Below are 14,040 nucleotides of genomic sequence, written 5' to 3'. Positions count from 1 at the left end.
ATGCATCTTAATTGCTTTCTGCTCTGTTTAATAACACAACTCACATGCCCAGCTGCTTACTGGCACATACCCATATATTTACCACATCAGGTGCTCTGTAGACACTCTGTAGACACTGATGCAGGTGGAACAAATTAGTGGTTCTCAGATTTACAAGAGAACGTGAATGCAATCGAGCTTCATCCCATACATCTATACATAGGCATGCTGTGTGGCTTGTTTACCTGATATATTCAGTCAATGACGTGATACTTTATCATTTCAAATATAATATTCCACATTGTTATTCTACAAATCTTAAAGGAATTTCTCATAGACGCCAGAGAGCTATAAACCAAACCAACTATCTTAGGGGCCCACCCTTCAGTTCCCCAAAAAGGCACATACAGTGCGCCAATTTTTTTAATTTAATAGGTGGAGGTCAACCACCGTTTTATTATTTATCCATTACAGGTGTTAATAATCACAGTAACAATCCTATTGACTGCCCCTGTCAGTGTATGGCCACTGTAAACGCCAAGTTGTCGTATTTTTTTTTTTAAGTAAAAATAAATATCATGAAATAAGAACCCATATATTTATATATTTATTTATTGCTCATAAATAAAACGTACAAGGAAGTAAAGGAAAAACAAAAGTCCCATAAAAGAGAAGGTGGGAAGACAAACCATTTTGCTGGAGTCCAAAGAGGCCTACTACAATGACCACAAACCCTTGAACTTCTGGGGTGAGGCCACCTGACCCCACTCCAGCTAATAGGACGTATAACATTCCATCTCTAACGCAGGCCACTCTATTCAATGTCTTTAGGACTGACAGTAACAGCCGAGTGTTGTACTTGGCTATTTCCGTCAGTCCCATACATTTTCAATAGAGCAGCCGCATGCATGCTCGACCGCTGCTCCATTCAATGTCCACACTGTGGTTAAGCAATGACAAGGAACAGGGGGTTTGGGACCCCTGTTCTCATGATTGGTGAGGGTTCTAGCGATGGGGACCCCAGCGATAAGACAACTATTACCTATTCTGTGAATAGGTGATAATTATCGATTCTGGTACTACTCCTAAAGTAAATCAGGTTTACAGAAGAAAAAATATTTTTAAATCCTGTTCACTAACATAAACAGCTAGCTACTACTGTAAGACTGTATTCACATGCAGTGATTTTGTAAAAAAAACAAACAACTAAAACATATTCAAACCACAAGAAATCTGCAATATGTGAGCACAGCCTATAAAAAAAAGCAGTGGGAACAAGGCTTAATAGTAATCAGCAGATACCCAGAGTAGGTTATCTAGTAATTGATATAGCCTGAATGGAGGAAGATTTAGGATAATTTGCCATCTTAAAACCTTATTTTGATGTTTTAAACATTCACATATAGCAAACCGCTAGATGTCTTTCTTTGGGGTTTTGACCCTGCCAGCTCTGGATTTTATATATTTATTTTGAATAGTTTATACATCATCACCAGGAATGTTTTTTGGAAATGTTTACCTGCAATACCATGCCTAACTATATGGAGTGCTGTAAAGGGCAATTTTTTTTACCATAAAAAGTACAGAGAACCTTCCATAAGGCTAGTTTCAGAAGGCAATTATTCAAACACATTTGAGCCTCTGTATTACAATCACAGTATCTGGACTCACCCCGGTTCTACTGGTCTAAACTTAGTATTCCATAGATTTCCATGGGTTCTAACCTGGAAATCCTCTATAAATTAGCTTTTGCTTGCTAGGGGAGGTAAGCAGTACCCTAAATTTAATTACATTTGGCCATCAATTTAACGACTTTGCAAGCATCCATTGAATGTTGTTTTATATTGTGTAAACATTCTTTATTGTTTTGGCTATGTTTTATTTTAGGATGAATTATATGCAATTTTTCTATTGCTTTTTATTCCTAGGTGTGTGGTATGGACTGGAGACGACAAAGTATTTTTCTTTAACCCTACAATTCAACTATCAGTTTGGGACAAGCCAATCGACTTAAAGAATCGAGTGGATATAAATAGAATCATTGAGGACCCCCCACATAAACGCAAATTGGAATCTCCCGCAAGTAACTAAGAGCTGTGATTATTTTTATTCTATTTTCATTCAATATACAAAATAATTTGCTACTATATAGCATTTTTATTTAGTGAATAATGACTGGTATTTTCGCTGCTTCTATATGTTGGTCAATATTATAACAAAGCACACCATTGTTTTTCTTGTGAAATTCTTGATAAGTTTGATGTGTCACATGACCCTCTTCCCAATGAAAAAACTAAAGTTGGATATAAAATGGCCGACTTCAAAATGGCCACCATGGTCAACACCCAGCTTGAAAAGTTTCTCCCCTCCCATATACTAATGTGCCACAAACAGGAAGTTAATATCACCAACCATTCCCATTTTATTTAGGTGTATCCATATAAATGGCCCACCCTGGGCTGGCATCCTTTACATATTTGTGATAAGCTCCAAAAAACAGTAGTGAATATTTAGATTAAAAGATGTGAAAAACATTGATATAGCAATAAGGCCTTGTTCACAACTGTGTTGGAAGCCCCATTAACTGCCTCCATTGCACTATTGAGCTATTTTTTCTGTTAAAACCATGGGCACCCTGACGCAACCCCGATGGAACCCATTAAGGTCAATAGGTTCCATCGGCCACTGGTGGTATCCATCGTGCAACAAAACCGGTGCTTCCAATATTTTCGTTGTTCTGCTCATCTGATAGAGCAGAAAATCGGAAAGTCGAACACAAGTGTGAACCCAACCTTAGCGACTGTGAGTTAGGCTTCGTTCACACTTGTGTCATGTTTTCCGTTTTTACAGGAGCCATGACAGATATAATGGATTTGTTATGACGGATCCGGTTTCCGTAATGAATTAGTCATGGCTCCGTCAGGTATCAGTTTTATTTGTGCTGGATACAATACTGCAGAATGCTAAGCTATTCTGACCATCAGAACGCACCAGAAGCCTGACGGAAAAGAACAAATGAAGGTGTGAACAGAGCCTAAATGATTCAGATTAAATAATGGAAGGTGATAGGTTCTCTTTAAGGCAGATTTAATGCACTGCTTGCAACTGCCTCTGCACTCCTGTATGCACTTCATTTTAAGGGGTTGTCCCATCATGACAAAAAAATTTTAAACAGCCATGGTGATCAGCTGTAATTGCCATAAGTTGCGGCCAGCCATATATTTCTCCTGCAGCTGGGATATATAGTATTACATGGAGGATATTCAAATAAAATACATGCAAGGGCTGGGTCTATCATAGTGGGAGCCCCTGATGCTCAGTAGCTCTCTACTCTCGGGCTTATGAGCAATATATGCCCTAATAAGATGTATGGATGTTTTTTTTTCGAGATGGGGCAAACTGTGTACCCCTGAGCATGTGGTTTCACCACATCCAAGATCAAAAAGCATTGTCAGCACTGTTCGATTCCTTTTTGGGGACAAGTAATTTTCCTCATTAGTAATGTAATAGAAAACAGTCACTTGCCAATATTAAAAACGCCTTTTTAGTGCAGCCATATATCTGATTGAAAATAAACATTCTGCCAAAAGTCTAAATCAATTTGAGCACATGGCTCTACTCCAACATCTCAGAACGAACAACGCGGCACTGTGGCTCTGAAAGCTAAATATTAGTTCATTAGGTTTTTTGTGTTCAGCTCAAAGATTGGGAATTAGTCCATTGTTTTGAGATGGAGACATTTGGCTTCTGAGATTGAACATAAAATTGTCATTATAGGAGTGTTTTGGGTATTTCAACATCCTGATTACTTTGGTTTTAATGCATTTTTTTCTTCTTGTCCCTACCAGCTGGCAAAAAAGATGGACTTGTCCCAGAAGATAATTATAATGAACACAGCTCCAGAATTAAGAGGAATAAGTGAGCCCCCTTGCATGATTTGATTTGTATTGTTTGTGCCAATAGGACTTGATGTCTACTGTACATTACTAAAGGCTTGATGTCTACTGTACATTACTAAAGGCTTGATGTCTACTGTATGTCTCTTCAGGGCTTCATGTCTACTGTACATTACTTTAGGGCTTGATGTCTAATGTACATTTCTTCAGGGCTTTCTGTCTGCTGTATGTTACTTTAGGGCTTGATCTATTTGATCTGTGCCAACAGGGCTTCATAAATTCTTTTCCTATGACTGTTCCTGGGAGTGAAGTTCTATCTGTCCATTTTTTATTTCTTCATCATCTGCAAGATGTGTATGTTCTGCCAATGTCATAGGCAGATCAATACAAAGTGTACAGATTGCATCTGTCACTTAGTTTACATTTGTGATATTTCCTCAAGAAACACCTTTTTTTCCCACTGAAACGTATAACATTTATTTCCTATATGCATTTATAGACTCGAACTATATTTGAATTATATTTATATTATGCTGGCAACTTTCATACCTTTGGAGTTGCTGGACATGTTTCCACTTGGCAGGTGTAGTATTTCCTATGAGGACTGCCATGTGCATCATGCCAGTGCTTCTTGCCTGTCATGTTGTCATGGCCATCACAGGCTTCAGCACTAGCCTAGTGAATGTCACTGGATTTTCAAATAAGTAAAACTTTGGAGGGTATGTACAGATGTAGCAATCTTTTACCTTGACTATTAACACATTAAAAACACAGTAGAAAAAACTTTAACTTGACTTTTTGCAATGGCTTTACAGTGGCTTTTGTTGTGTAATATCACACTGCAGTCAAGATAAGGATTGCTAAATCTGTAGTGTTTCATATGACTGGCTAAAAGCTGAATTTTTTATTTTTTTTGCCCAGATTTTAATTTTAAACGAGAATGATAACATTATGATAAATCTGTACATAGTGTGGGGGTTCAACGGTAGTTTTCAAATTGAAAGGTATTCTTACTTTCTAATATTTGAGAGGCTAACAGGCGTTAAGCACTTTGTTGAATCCCTTTTTTGTTAGAAGGTTTCGCCGATAAGTTAATAACGGATTTTCCGCTTGTGAGATCTCAATCAGTTAGCCGGAATCTGTGGGGGAACCTGGCAGCAAGTATTTAACTTCCCTGCAGCGCCACCACAGGAGAAATTAAGCATTACACTGTTCCCATTGAAATCAACATCCAGTCCATTAACTTTTTCGGTCTACCAAAATGAGAGACACTTTCCACACAGTCAGAATTCTCTAATAGGATATTAAAAAATGTTTTTCAAAATCAAACAACCCCTTTAAATGTTTTAGCATAATAAAAATGGAAGAAACACTTGGATACTAAGCCATGTCACATCATTAAGTTCTAACTTGTGTACAGTTTTCTAGCTTTGTCATTCATCGTTCAAGTTGAAGCAAGTAATTGATCTCTCTGGCATTAAAGCAAGCAACTATGTGACGCTAATGTTCTAATGGACTTCTTAATTAGATCTTGCGAACAAATAAATGAAGACTTAATTTCTGTAAGCAGTTCAGAGTATGCAGAGTAACCACAAGCTACACCCAGGACTAATGTCCTAAAAACAAGATAATATATATTGTAGGGTTCTGCTAAAGATTAAATAAAGTATATGGAACCTCAAGGTGATGTTTTACGCTTCATTGATTTAATTAGATTTGTAACAAACATGGATGTCAAGTACAAAGTCAAACATTGATGAGTAAAGTATAGGATTTAAGAAAATTTACATTTCTGTATATATATTTTTAATTAGTAAAAATGTAGGTAAATCATTCGATTTAAAAGAACCTTGGAAAAGTGAAGAATTTGTGAAAACTTAGTAGTATGTGCAATACTGATAAAAGAAAAAATGTTCAAGAAACTTTCCACATTTTGTGCAACAGCTTAAAGGAAAACTATTTTCTTGCTGCACAAATTGACAAAGAAAAGTATTTACAAAGTTACTCAACTTTTTCTTTTAATTTTAACTCTGAAATTATGTTAAAAATGGGAATTTTATGTTAAAAAAAGAGAGTGAAACTAGTCATTCCTTTTTATAGCAAAGTTTAATTTGACTCTGCAGCGTGTTATCACAAAAGCTATTGAAAAGCCATTAAAAAAGTAAAGTTAAGTCAATTTCAAATGGGAGAGGAGGGGTTAAGTTTTGTTCACTAATTCAAGTAGTAATAGTAGAAACACAGGTATGTCCTTAATCCGTTAGCCGATAGCTACCTATCGGTGTCAGCCATTTGGTAGCATAAAATCTACTGACAAACTCCCTTTATTTATAATATCCCTGGTGGGCTACAGCTGTGACAGTGTTATATCAAGGGTTAATTGTAACATCCCTTGTGGTCTAGTGTAGTAAAGAGGTTATTGATAGCATCCTTGGTGGAAAAGGAGTAACTTCTGGGCCCAATGCAAAAATTTGTAACAGGGCCACCCACCTACCTGGTGCCATTTATATTACTGATGTCTTCTTAAGTGACAGAGTTTTGTTTTTTTTGCCCCCTCTGTGATTGTAGATTGCTTAACGTCACAAATACTGCATCAACTATCAGCCAATCACAGAGCAGCTCAGAAAACCATAGAGGCTCTGTGATTGGCTGACTGGAATGATGCAGTATCTGTGATGAGAGAAGACAGAAAACTTGTTTCAACAAACCCTATGGCCAGAGTGGCCCCCTTACTCCTCAGGCTAGATGTCCACCTGTGAAACTCCATGCATCAGTCTTAGTGAGGAATCAGAAAATGTTTTAAGGTGAACCTTGACTTTAAGGGCATGACCACACGTGGCGGATTTCCTCCGCAACTGTCCGCATCAATGCCGCACAGAATCTGCGTTGCAGATTCTGCTGCGGATCTGCACAAAATGTGCAGTAAATTGATGCAGACTAGCTGCTGCGGACTGCGGGAAAAGTGCTTCCCTTCTCCCTATCAGTGCAGGATAGAGAGAAGGGACAGCACTTTCCCTAGTGAAAGTAAAAGAATTTCATACTTACCGGCCGTTGTCTTGGTTACGCGTCCCTCTTTCGGCATCCAGCCCGACCTCCCTGGATGACGCGCCAGTCCATGTGACCGCTGCAGCCTGTGCTTGGCCTGTGATTGGCTGCAGCCGTCACTTAGACTGAAACGTCATCCTGGGAGGCCGGACTGGAGACAGAAGCAGGGAGTTCTCGGTAAGTATGAACTTATATTTTTTTACAGGTTGCTGTATATTGTGATCGGTAGTCACTGTCCAGGGTGCAGAAACAGTTATTGCCGATCGCTTAACTCTTTCAGCACCCTGGACAGTGACTATTTACAGACGTCTCCTAGCAACGCTCCTGTCATTACGGGAGCCCCATTGACTTCCTCAGTCTGGCTGTAGACCTAGAAATACATAGGTCCAGCCAGAATGAAGAAATGTCATGGCAAAAAAGCAAGACGCATCCGCAGCACACATAACATGTGCATGACAGCTGCGGACTTCATTGCGGAACTTAGAATCTCCATTGAAGTCAATGGAGAAATTCCGCCATGAGTCCGCCACTGCTCCGCAACAGACAGAGCATGCTGCGGACACCAAATTCCGCTCCGCAGCCTATGCTCCGCAGCGGAATGTTACGCATCGTCTAAACGAACACTTCTAAATAGAAGTGGAAGTCAATGCAGAAACGGCTCCGCTGCGGATTAACGCTGCGGAGTGTCCGCAGCGGAATTTAAGTGAAATTCCGCCACGTGTGAACCCAGCCTAAATCTAGGCTATTTACATAGAGGATCAGAAAACTTTTGATTTTGATGAGTGTAAAAATTAAACGGACAATGTAATTCAAAAGGTTTCAGAAATTTGGTGGTATTGTAGTACGCACTTTTTCAAGCAATTACAAAGAAAGAAGTTTGCACAAGACGGTCTGTTTTTAGGACCCATGCACACGACCGTAAAAAAACTCCATAATTGCGGGCCACAATACGGTCCGCAATTACGGACCTGCCTGGTTCAATTGGCCGCGGACACCTTTCCTTATCGCTATGGAAGGGTGTCCGTGCTGTAGAACCGTGCTGGGAATTACGGAGCATGTCTTACTTTTCTATTTTTACGGGCCATGCTCACGGGAGCACGGCACGAAAATGCGGCTCGCGGCAGTCACCGGCCGGCCGTGCTAGCAATCGCGGGCCATGATTACGGGCACGGCCGTGTGCATGTGACCTTACTGTGCACACGAAGAGTCTGACAATATAATCAGTATAAACATAATATATTTAATTAAGAGGGAAAATGGAGAAACTCAGGTGAAAATATAACAGTAAATTATTGGTTCTCTGCAGACTGTGACATGAGATTGACAATAAAATCTTTCCTATATATAAGACTGGCAGTTACCATTACTTAGTATGGACAACCAAATAATACGACTGTAAATTCCTTCACCTTTTATCTTCATTTAATAATAATAGTAACATGTTTCTGACAATTATACTAGTTTTGCATGTTTTAAATTATATATTGCCAAATTATATTTCTGCAATTATTATGTATTTGATAGAAATAGAATTTTACCTTCAAAATGAAAAAGTAATTTTTTGGGAAATGTATAAATTGTAGCCTAAGGCTATGTTCACATGTGTCAAATTTAGATATTGCAAATCCGGCATAAATTTCTACATGATCCACAGCAGAAATCCGAGGCATGTGTGCAGCAGATCCGGACAAGGAATAGTCCCATTGTCTTTCAATGTGGCTAACTCTCTGATTTTCTGTGCAGATTTCACGAAAATAACTAGCATGCTACTTATTTCCGCAGCTGATTTTCCGTAGCATGTGAACAGGGTTGCATAAACCCCATTCACGTGCATTGGATCTGCTCCGAAATCTGTGTCAAATCCGACACTTCTGAACGGTGCCTGAATCAACAAGAACAAAAAAGACAAGTCAAGCCACAGAAAAGCAGAAATGATTACGTCATGGAGACAAGGGTTTATATTGTGGATTGAATTTACCATATAGAGAAGAGGTCCAAAATGCCTTTATTGGGGTTGTCCAGGCATGGTCAAATGATGACCTATCCGCAGGATAGGTCATCAGTATATGATTGGTGGGGGTCCGACACTCGAACCACGCACCAATCAGCTGCTCCGGCTGCCTCCAGGTACCGGATGTCCATGCCGGAAGCAGATGGCTCCGCTCACCGAACAGCGGCCGAGCTGCAGTACTATTCAAGTGAATAGGACCAGAGTTGCAGTTCTTCGGCACGGCTGCTATACAGTGTACGGCTCCAACTTCTTCCAGCTCCGAATACTACATACAGTGCATAACACCCAGCGCGCGGAGGCAGCTGGAGCAGTTGATCAGTGCGGGGTCTGGGTGTCGGACCACCACTGATCATATACTGATGACCTATCCTGTAGATAGGTCATCAGTTGTCCGTGCCTGGACAACCACTTTGAGCCAAAATCTGGAAATTCCGATAGTAGGGCAGATACAGCATTTTTATATTTTATTCTGCTCTGTCTTTCTGGAGGCAAGTTTTATATACAATACTTTTCAATGGTCATCCAAAAATCCAGCACGTCTGATAATATAGCACCAATCAGGACACATTATTTCTGAAATAAAGGAAATGGAGGGTACTATAATAGTGAAGTATTCATGTACGTAAGCAGCCAATCTGTTCAGTTACACTTTCAAAGGAATTCCACGTCTATCTACAATTGTAAATAATAACATAAAATACAGAATTATTGATTTGCCAATTTTAATGGACATAAATTTCTAGGCAAGGAGATCTAGTGACAGCAGAATTTGATGAATGGGCCTGTGGTTGAATAAAGCTTGTTTCCAGAATCAGAGCACAGTACATCATATACTGTATCATTCTTTTGTGGCTGCAAATCCATGAATAATATATGGAACGTAAAGCTGATGTGATTCCTCATTTCTATTCAAGAAAAGTGAGCTGGGGAGCTGAGCCGGACCCCTAGAGTCCACCAAAACTCTATACAACCTTTTATGGATTACATATAAAATAACGCTCTACCTCATAAAGCTTCACCATCTCTTAAAGCTGTACAATCCCACTATAGTAAAACGTCTTTACAGAGCCGATTGATACAAAGGATTAAAAAATAGACAAATAAAAGTAAAACATTGCTACTTTGACGAGGACGAAAAAAAAAATATCAGTGAAGTATCACATTTTTAAAATCAAAATGTTCTCCCCGTCTTAGAGAAAGGGTTTGCTTTTCTTCCCAGAAACAGTGGCACTTTCGTCCACGGGCTGTGTTTGGTATTGCAGCCCATGGAAAGACATGATGCTGCTTCTGGAAGAAAAAAGAAAGAAAATATTTTTTTCTAATCCTGGACAACTTCTTTAGGTTTAATATCTCAAGATGGGGCATAGGAAGTTACAGAATTATTGTATATATAGAATAAAGGGGATACAATCAATATTTAGCCCTATTTTATTATTTGGCTTACAGCAGTAGTCATGTGAACAGATGTCTCCATAATTTTCCATTTCCCAAACATGGGACATAGGATGCAAGTGATGAGAGATAAATAATTTCCATTACCTCCACACTTGCAGATGTGTCCTTCCTTACATTTCCTCTTATCTCAACATATCCTGAGATGTGTGGTGCAAGATGACCAGCTTTGAAAAAAATATGATCCTGTGATACTCTATCACGAGATGTCTATGCTATATGTGTCTATGTGTGGCCACCCAGTGGTTGCAATGTGAATTACAGCCTGTCAAGGGTTTTGCATGCATGTCACGATATTGTATTGAATTGGTTTTATGAGAAATTGGACTTCTTAACCCAATTCCAACAAATGTAGGGGTGAACAGGTCTGTCCACCCTTAACATAATACTAGATCAGCTATACACAATATATTTAAATAGGGTTTTCCCATTTTAATTTATCAGCTGTTATCACTGGGGGAATGTTCCAGTGGTCACACATGTCTGCTTCAGAGGCTACTGCGGGTGAAATATTATAAAACATGTTTGCGCTGAGGTCTGCATAGAGGAATTTGATCTTTGCAGCAACTCTCCACTCTTGCTAATATGGGTGGGGGAAGGGGTGTTCCATATATGATGTGTAAATGTCCTGATAGAGTATTTGGACTCAGTGCTACCATGTTACAGTATGTTTCTCCTACAGTGGCCTCCGTGTGTGGCCACTGGCACCTTACCCCAGTGATAACAGCTGATGGATTGGAATGGGACAATGCTTTTTTAAATATATCGTATATAGCTGATCTTATATTATAATTATATCATAAATGCTTATTAAAGGTTTGCTAAAGTATAATATTATTTTTCTTTTCTTTAAAGGACAGAGGATTCTCATACTATTGAGCAAGGGAAAGAGGAGGACGAAAAATCCACGTCCTTGAAATTATTGCCCCCTTTGGAGGAACGGATGACATGCTTTAGGAACATGCTTCTTGAGAGAGGGGTAGGGATGCTCATTTTGCTACATGATTTGCTTAATTTTTATTTGGTTCTGCTTCAATTTGCGGTTGACTGCTAATCTTGTTGATAATATGCTGTTATTGGTTAATATGATGGTAATAAGCTGCCAGACGTGATGAAAACTGCAAAATTACTTTTTCAATTAATTTCATATCAGTCTGGGTTGAAGAGCATCTCAAGCCAGTCCAGATATAAAACTGCTACATACCTACAATTTATTTACATTGCTTATATAAGGCCGGAAAATTTCACAGCGTTGTACACAGATTGTCATCATTCACATTAGTCCCTGTTCCCAATGAGTCTCACAATAAATTTCCCAGAGACACACAAGGTACACTTTAAAAGAAGCAGAGTATGTTTTGGTTTTTTTTACGTGTGGGAGGAAACCCACACAATCACAATCAGAATATACAAACTTCATGTAGATGTTGCCCTTGGTTGGAATTGAACCCATGCCCTCAATGGTGCGACGCAAAAATGCTAACCACTGAGCCACCATTTTGCCCATTTTTTCCTACAGTAGGCAAAAAAGATGTTCTTAGGTTAATATGGCAAGGAGTCTCTATAGGCCCATATTACAGACTAGTAGGAACTCTGTGTGCCATTGCATGATGCCTTCATTAGGTAACTTCTAGAATAAATGCTTCTAGAGGAAGATACCTCCGTAATGTGGCATGCAATGGAGAAAATTATTTTTTTCGCGCACAATGACCTCTGCACAGGTCACAGAGCATGCCTAGAAAACTCTCCCATATAAGTCAATGGGACCGATCCTGTTCACTGGTTCCTATGGTTCATGTGGCTGCTGTAAAGCAAATCTCTAAATGCTGTTAACAGCAGTTCAGGCAAGATGACTGCCCCATAATTATGTACAGAAAATAGAATAAAAAAACGTGCAATCAAAAAATAAAAACAGATCAGAAAAAAAGATTGTTTCACTATCTGGTTATAATTATGAAAAAAAATATATAGATGACACTTTCCCTTTAAGTATTTACATTTCTTCGATAACAACTGCTATCTCATCCAGGTACTCAGCACGAAGGCTTCAATTAGCTGGTTCTCAAGTCCATTAAAGTGTTAGCAGACTATAATAAGATGGAATGTGATTCTTCTTTTATCATGTAGATAAAAATGTCTATAATGAAACAAACTGTTTTGAATGCTCTGCAGGTGTCTGCATTCTCCACATGGGAAAAAGAGCTGCATAAAATCGTATTTGATCCTCGATATCTCTTACTAAGCTCAGAAGAACGAAAACAGGCAAGTTCTGTGTTCTACCTAGATGACAGTCGTGTGACATTTCCCCAAAAACGTGTTACTTTCCCTTATAGGAATGTATGATGAGAAAATGAAATATTTAAATCAGGTTTTTATTATAAATATATTTAAAAAGATTTTTGGTGTTTTTTTTTGGTATTTTAATGTAAAAATACACACAAAAAAATCTTGGAATATTACAGTTTTCACACTGCCGCTAGCGCAGTCACTTTGTTGTATGGACGGGGATAATGTGAGCAGTCATCTCATTATCATTAGAGTGTTACCTGGATGCCTAGATAAGGTATGATAGCAACACTATCTACTGTACCCACAGAAAAGTCTCTTTATGCACCTCCCTTGCCATTTCCTGGTTTCTGGGGGTCCTAGGGGGCTGTACTTCACTTCCTGGAGCCTGTATAAGGGTATGTTCACACGCTAAACTAAAAATGGCTGCAAAATACGAAGCTGTTTTCAAGGGAAAACAGCCCCTGATTTTCAGACGTTTTTTAAGCATCAAGCGTTTTTTATGCGTTTTTTGCGACCGTTTTTGGAGCTGTTTTTCTATTGACCCAATGAAAATGGCTCAAGAAGTGACATGCACTTCTTTTTACGGGGCGTTTTTTTTTTTAAAAATGCCCCGTCGGAACAAAACGCAGTTTTTCCCATTGAAATCAATGGGCAGATGTTTAGAGGCATTCAGCTTCCATTTTTTCAGCTGTTTTTCAGGGCGTTTACTGCCTGAAAAATGGCTGAACATAGGCTGTGTAAACATACCCTTAGTCTTTGATAATTCTCTGTCACCTGACTTCTATTTATTGCAGCTGCCATAAAGCAAACATACCCTACTGCACAGATAATACAGGAAAAAAGTGTGTGCCTCCAATATGGCCTCCCGAGAGAAGATTTTATAAATAATTAGCTACACCACTAAAAAAAAGACTAAACGTTATTTATTGTCAATAAGCTATTTCCTGTCATGTCATTATCACTAGAGAGTGGACAATTTATTGAAATTTTTATTGTACTGCTGGAGGCCTAGATTAGGTAGAATAGCAATGCAATACACTATACCAGCAGATAAGGCACTGTACAGAGGTAGCAATCTTCAACTTGACTCTGAATGTGTTAAATACACTGTTGCGAAAAACTTTACCTTGACTTTTTTAATGACTTTACAATGGCCTTTGTTGTGGGATATAACGCTGCAGCAAGTTATCAGAGTCAAGATAAACTTTGCTACATCTGTATGCATCTGTGTCTCCCCGCCACTCCCTGGTCTCTTGGAGCCCCTACATCACTCCCTGGAGACTGTATTAGTCTTTGATATTTCTCCGTCAATTTACTGCATTTTTTGCATCTGTCATAAAGCACACACCCCCTACTGCACGGACAATACAG

The 14,040-nt window shown here is 38.9% G+C and overlaps 1 protein-coding gene across 1 annotated transcript in view; it reads left to right on the top strand.

The window, feature by feature from the left end:
* TCERG1L (transcription elongation regulator 1 like) overlaps positions 1-14,040 on the top strand; it is a 142,991-nt gene that overhangs the window by 121,332 nt on the left and 7,619 nt on the right. The window contains exons 8-11 of the mRNA XM_075843161.1: positions 1,908-2,062; positions 3,828-3,897; positions 11,236-11,359; positions 12,553-12,642. Coding sequence (XP_075699276.1) covers positions 1,908-2,062; positions 3,828-3,897; positions 11,236-11,359; positions 12,553-12,642 — 439 coding nt within the window. The remainder of the gene's footprint in view (positions 1-1,907; positions 2,063-3,827; positions 3,898-11,235; positions 11,360-12,552; positions 12,643-14,040) is intronic.

The sequence above is a fragment of the Rhinoderma darwinii genome, chromosome 11 (assembly GCF_050947455.1).
Source record: "Rhinoderma darwinii isolate aRhiDar2 chromosome 11, aRhiDar2.hap1, whole genome shotgun sequence".
Taxonomy (NCBI): domain Eukaryota; kingdom Metazoa; phylum Chordata; class Amphibia; order Anura; family Rhinodermatidae; genus Rhinoderma; species Rhinoderma darwinii.
This window is presented reverse-complemented; position numbering and strand designations above follow the sequence as displayed.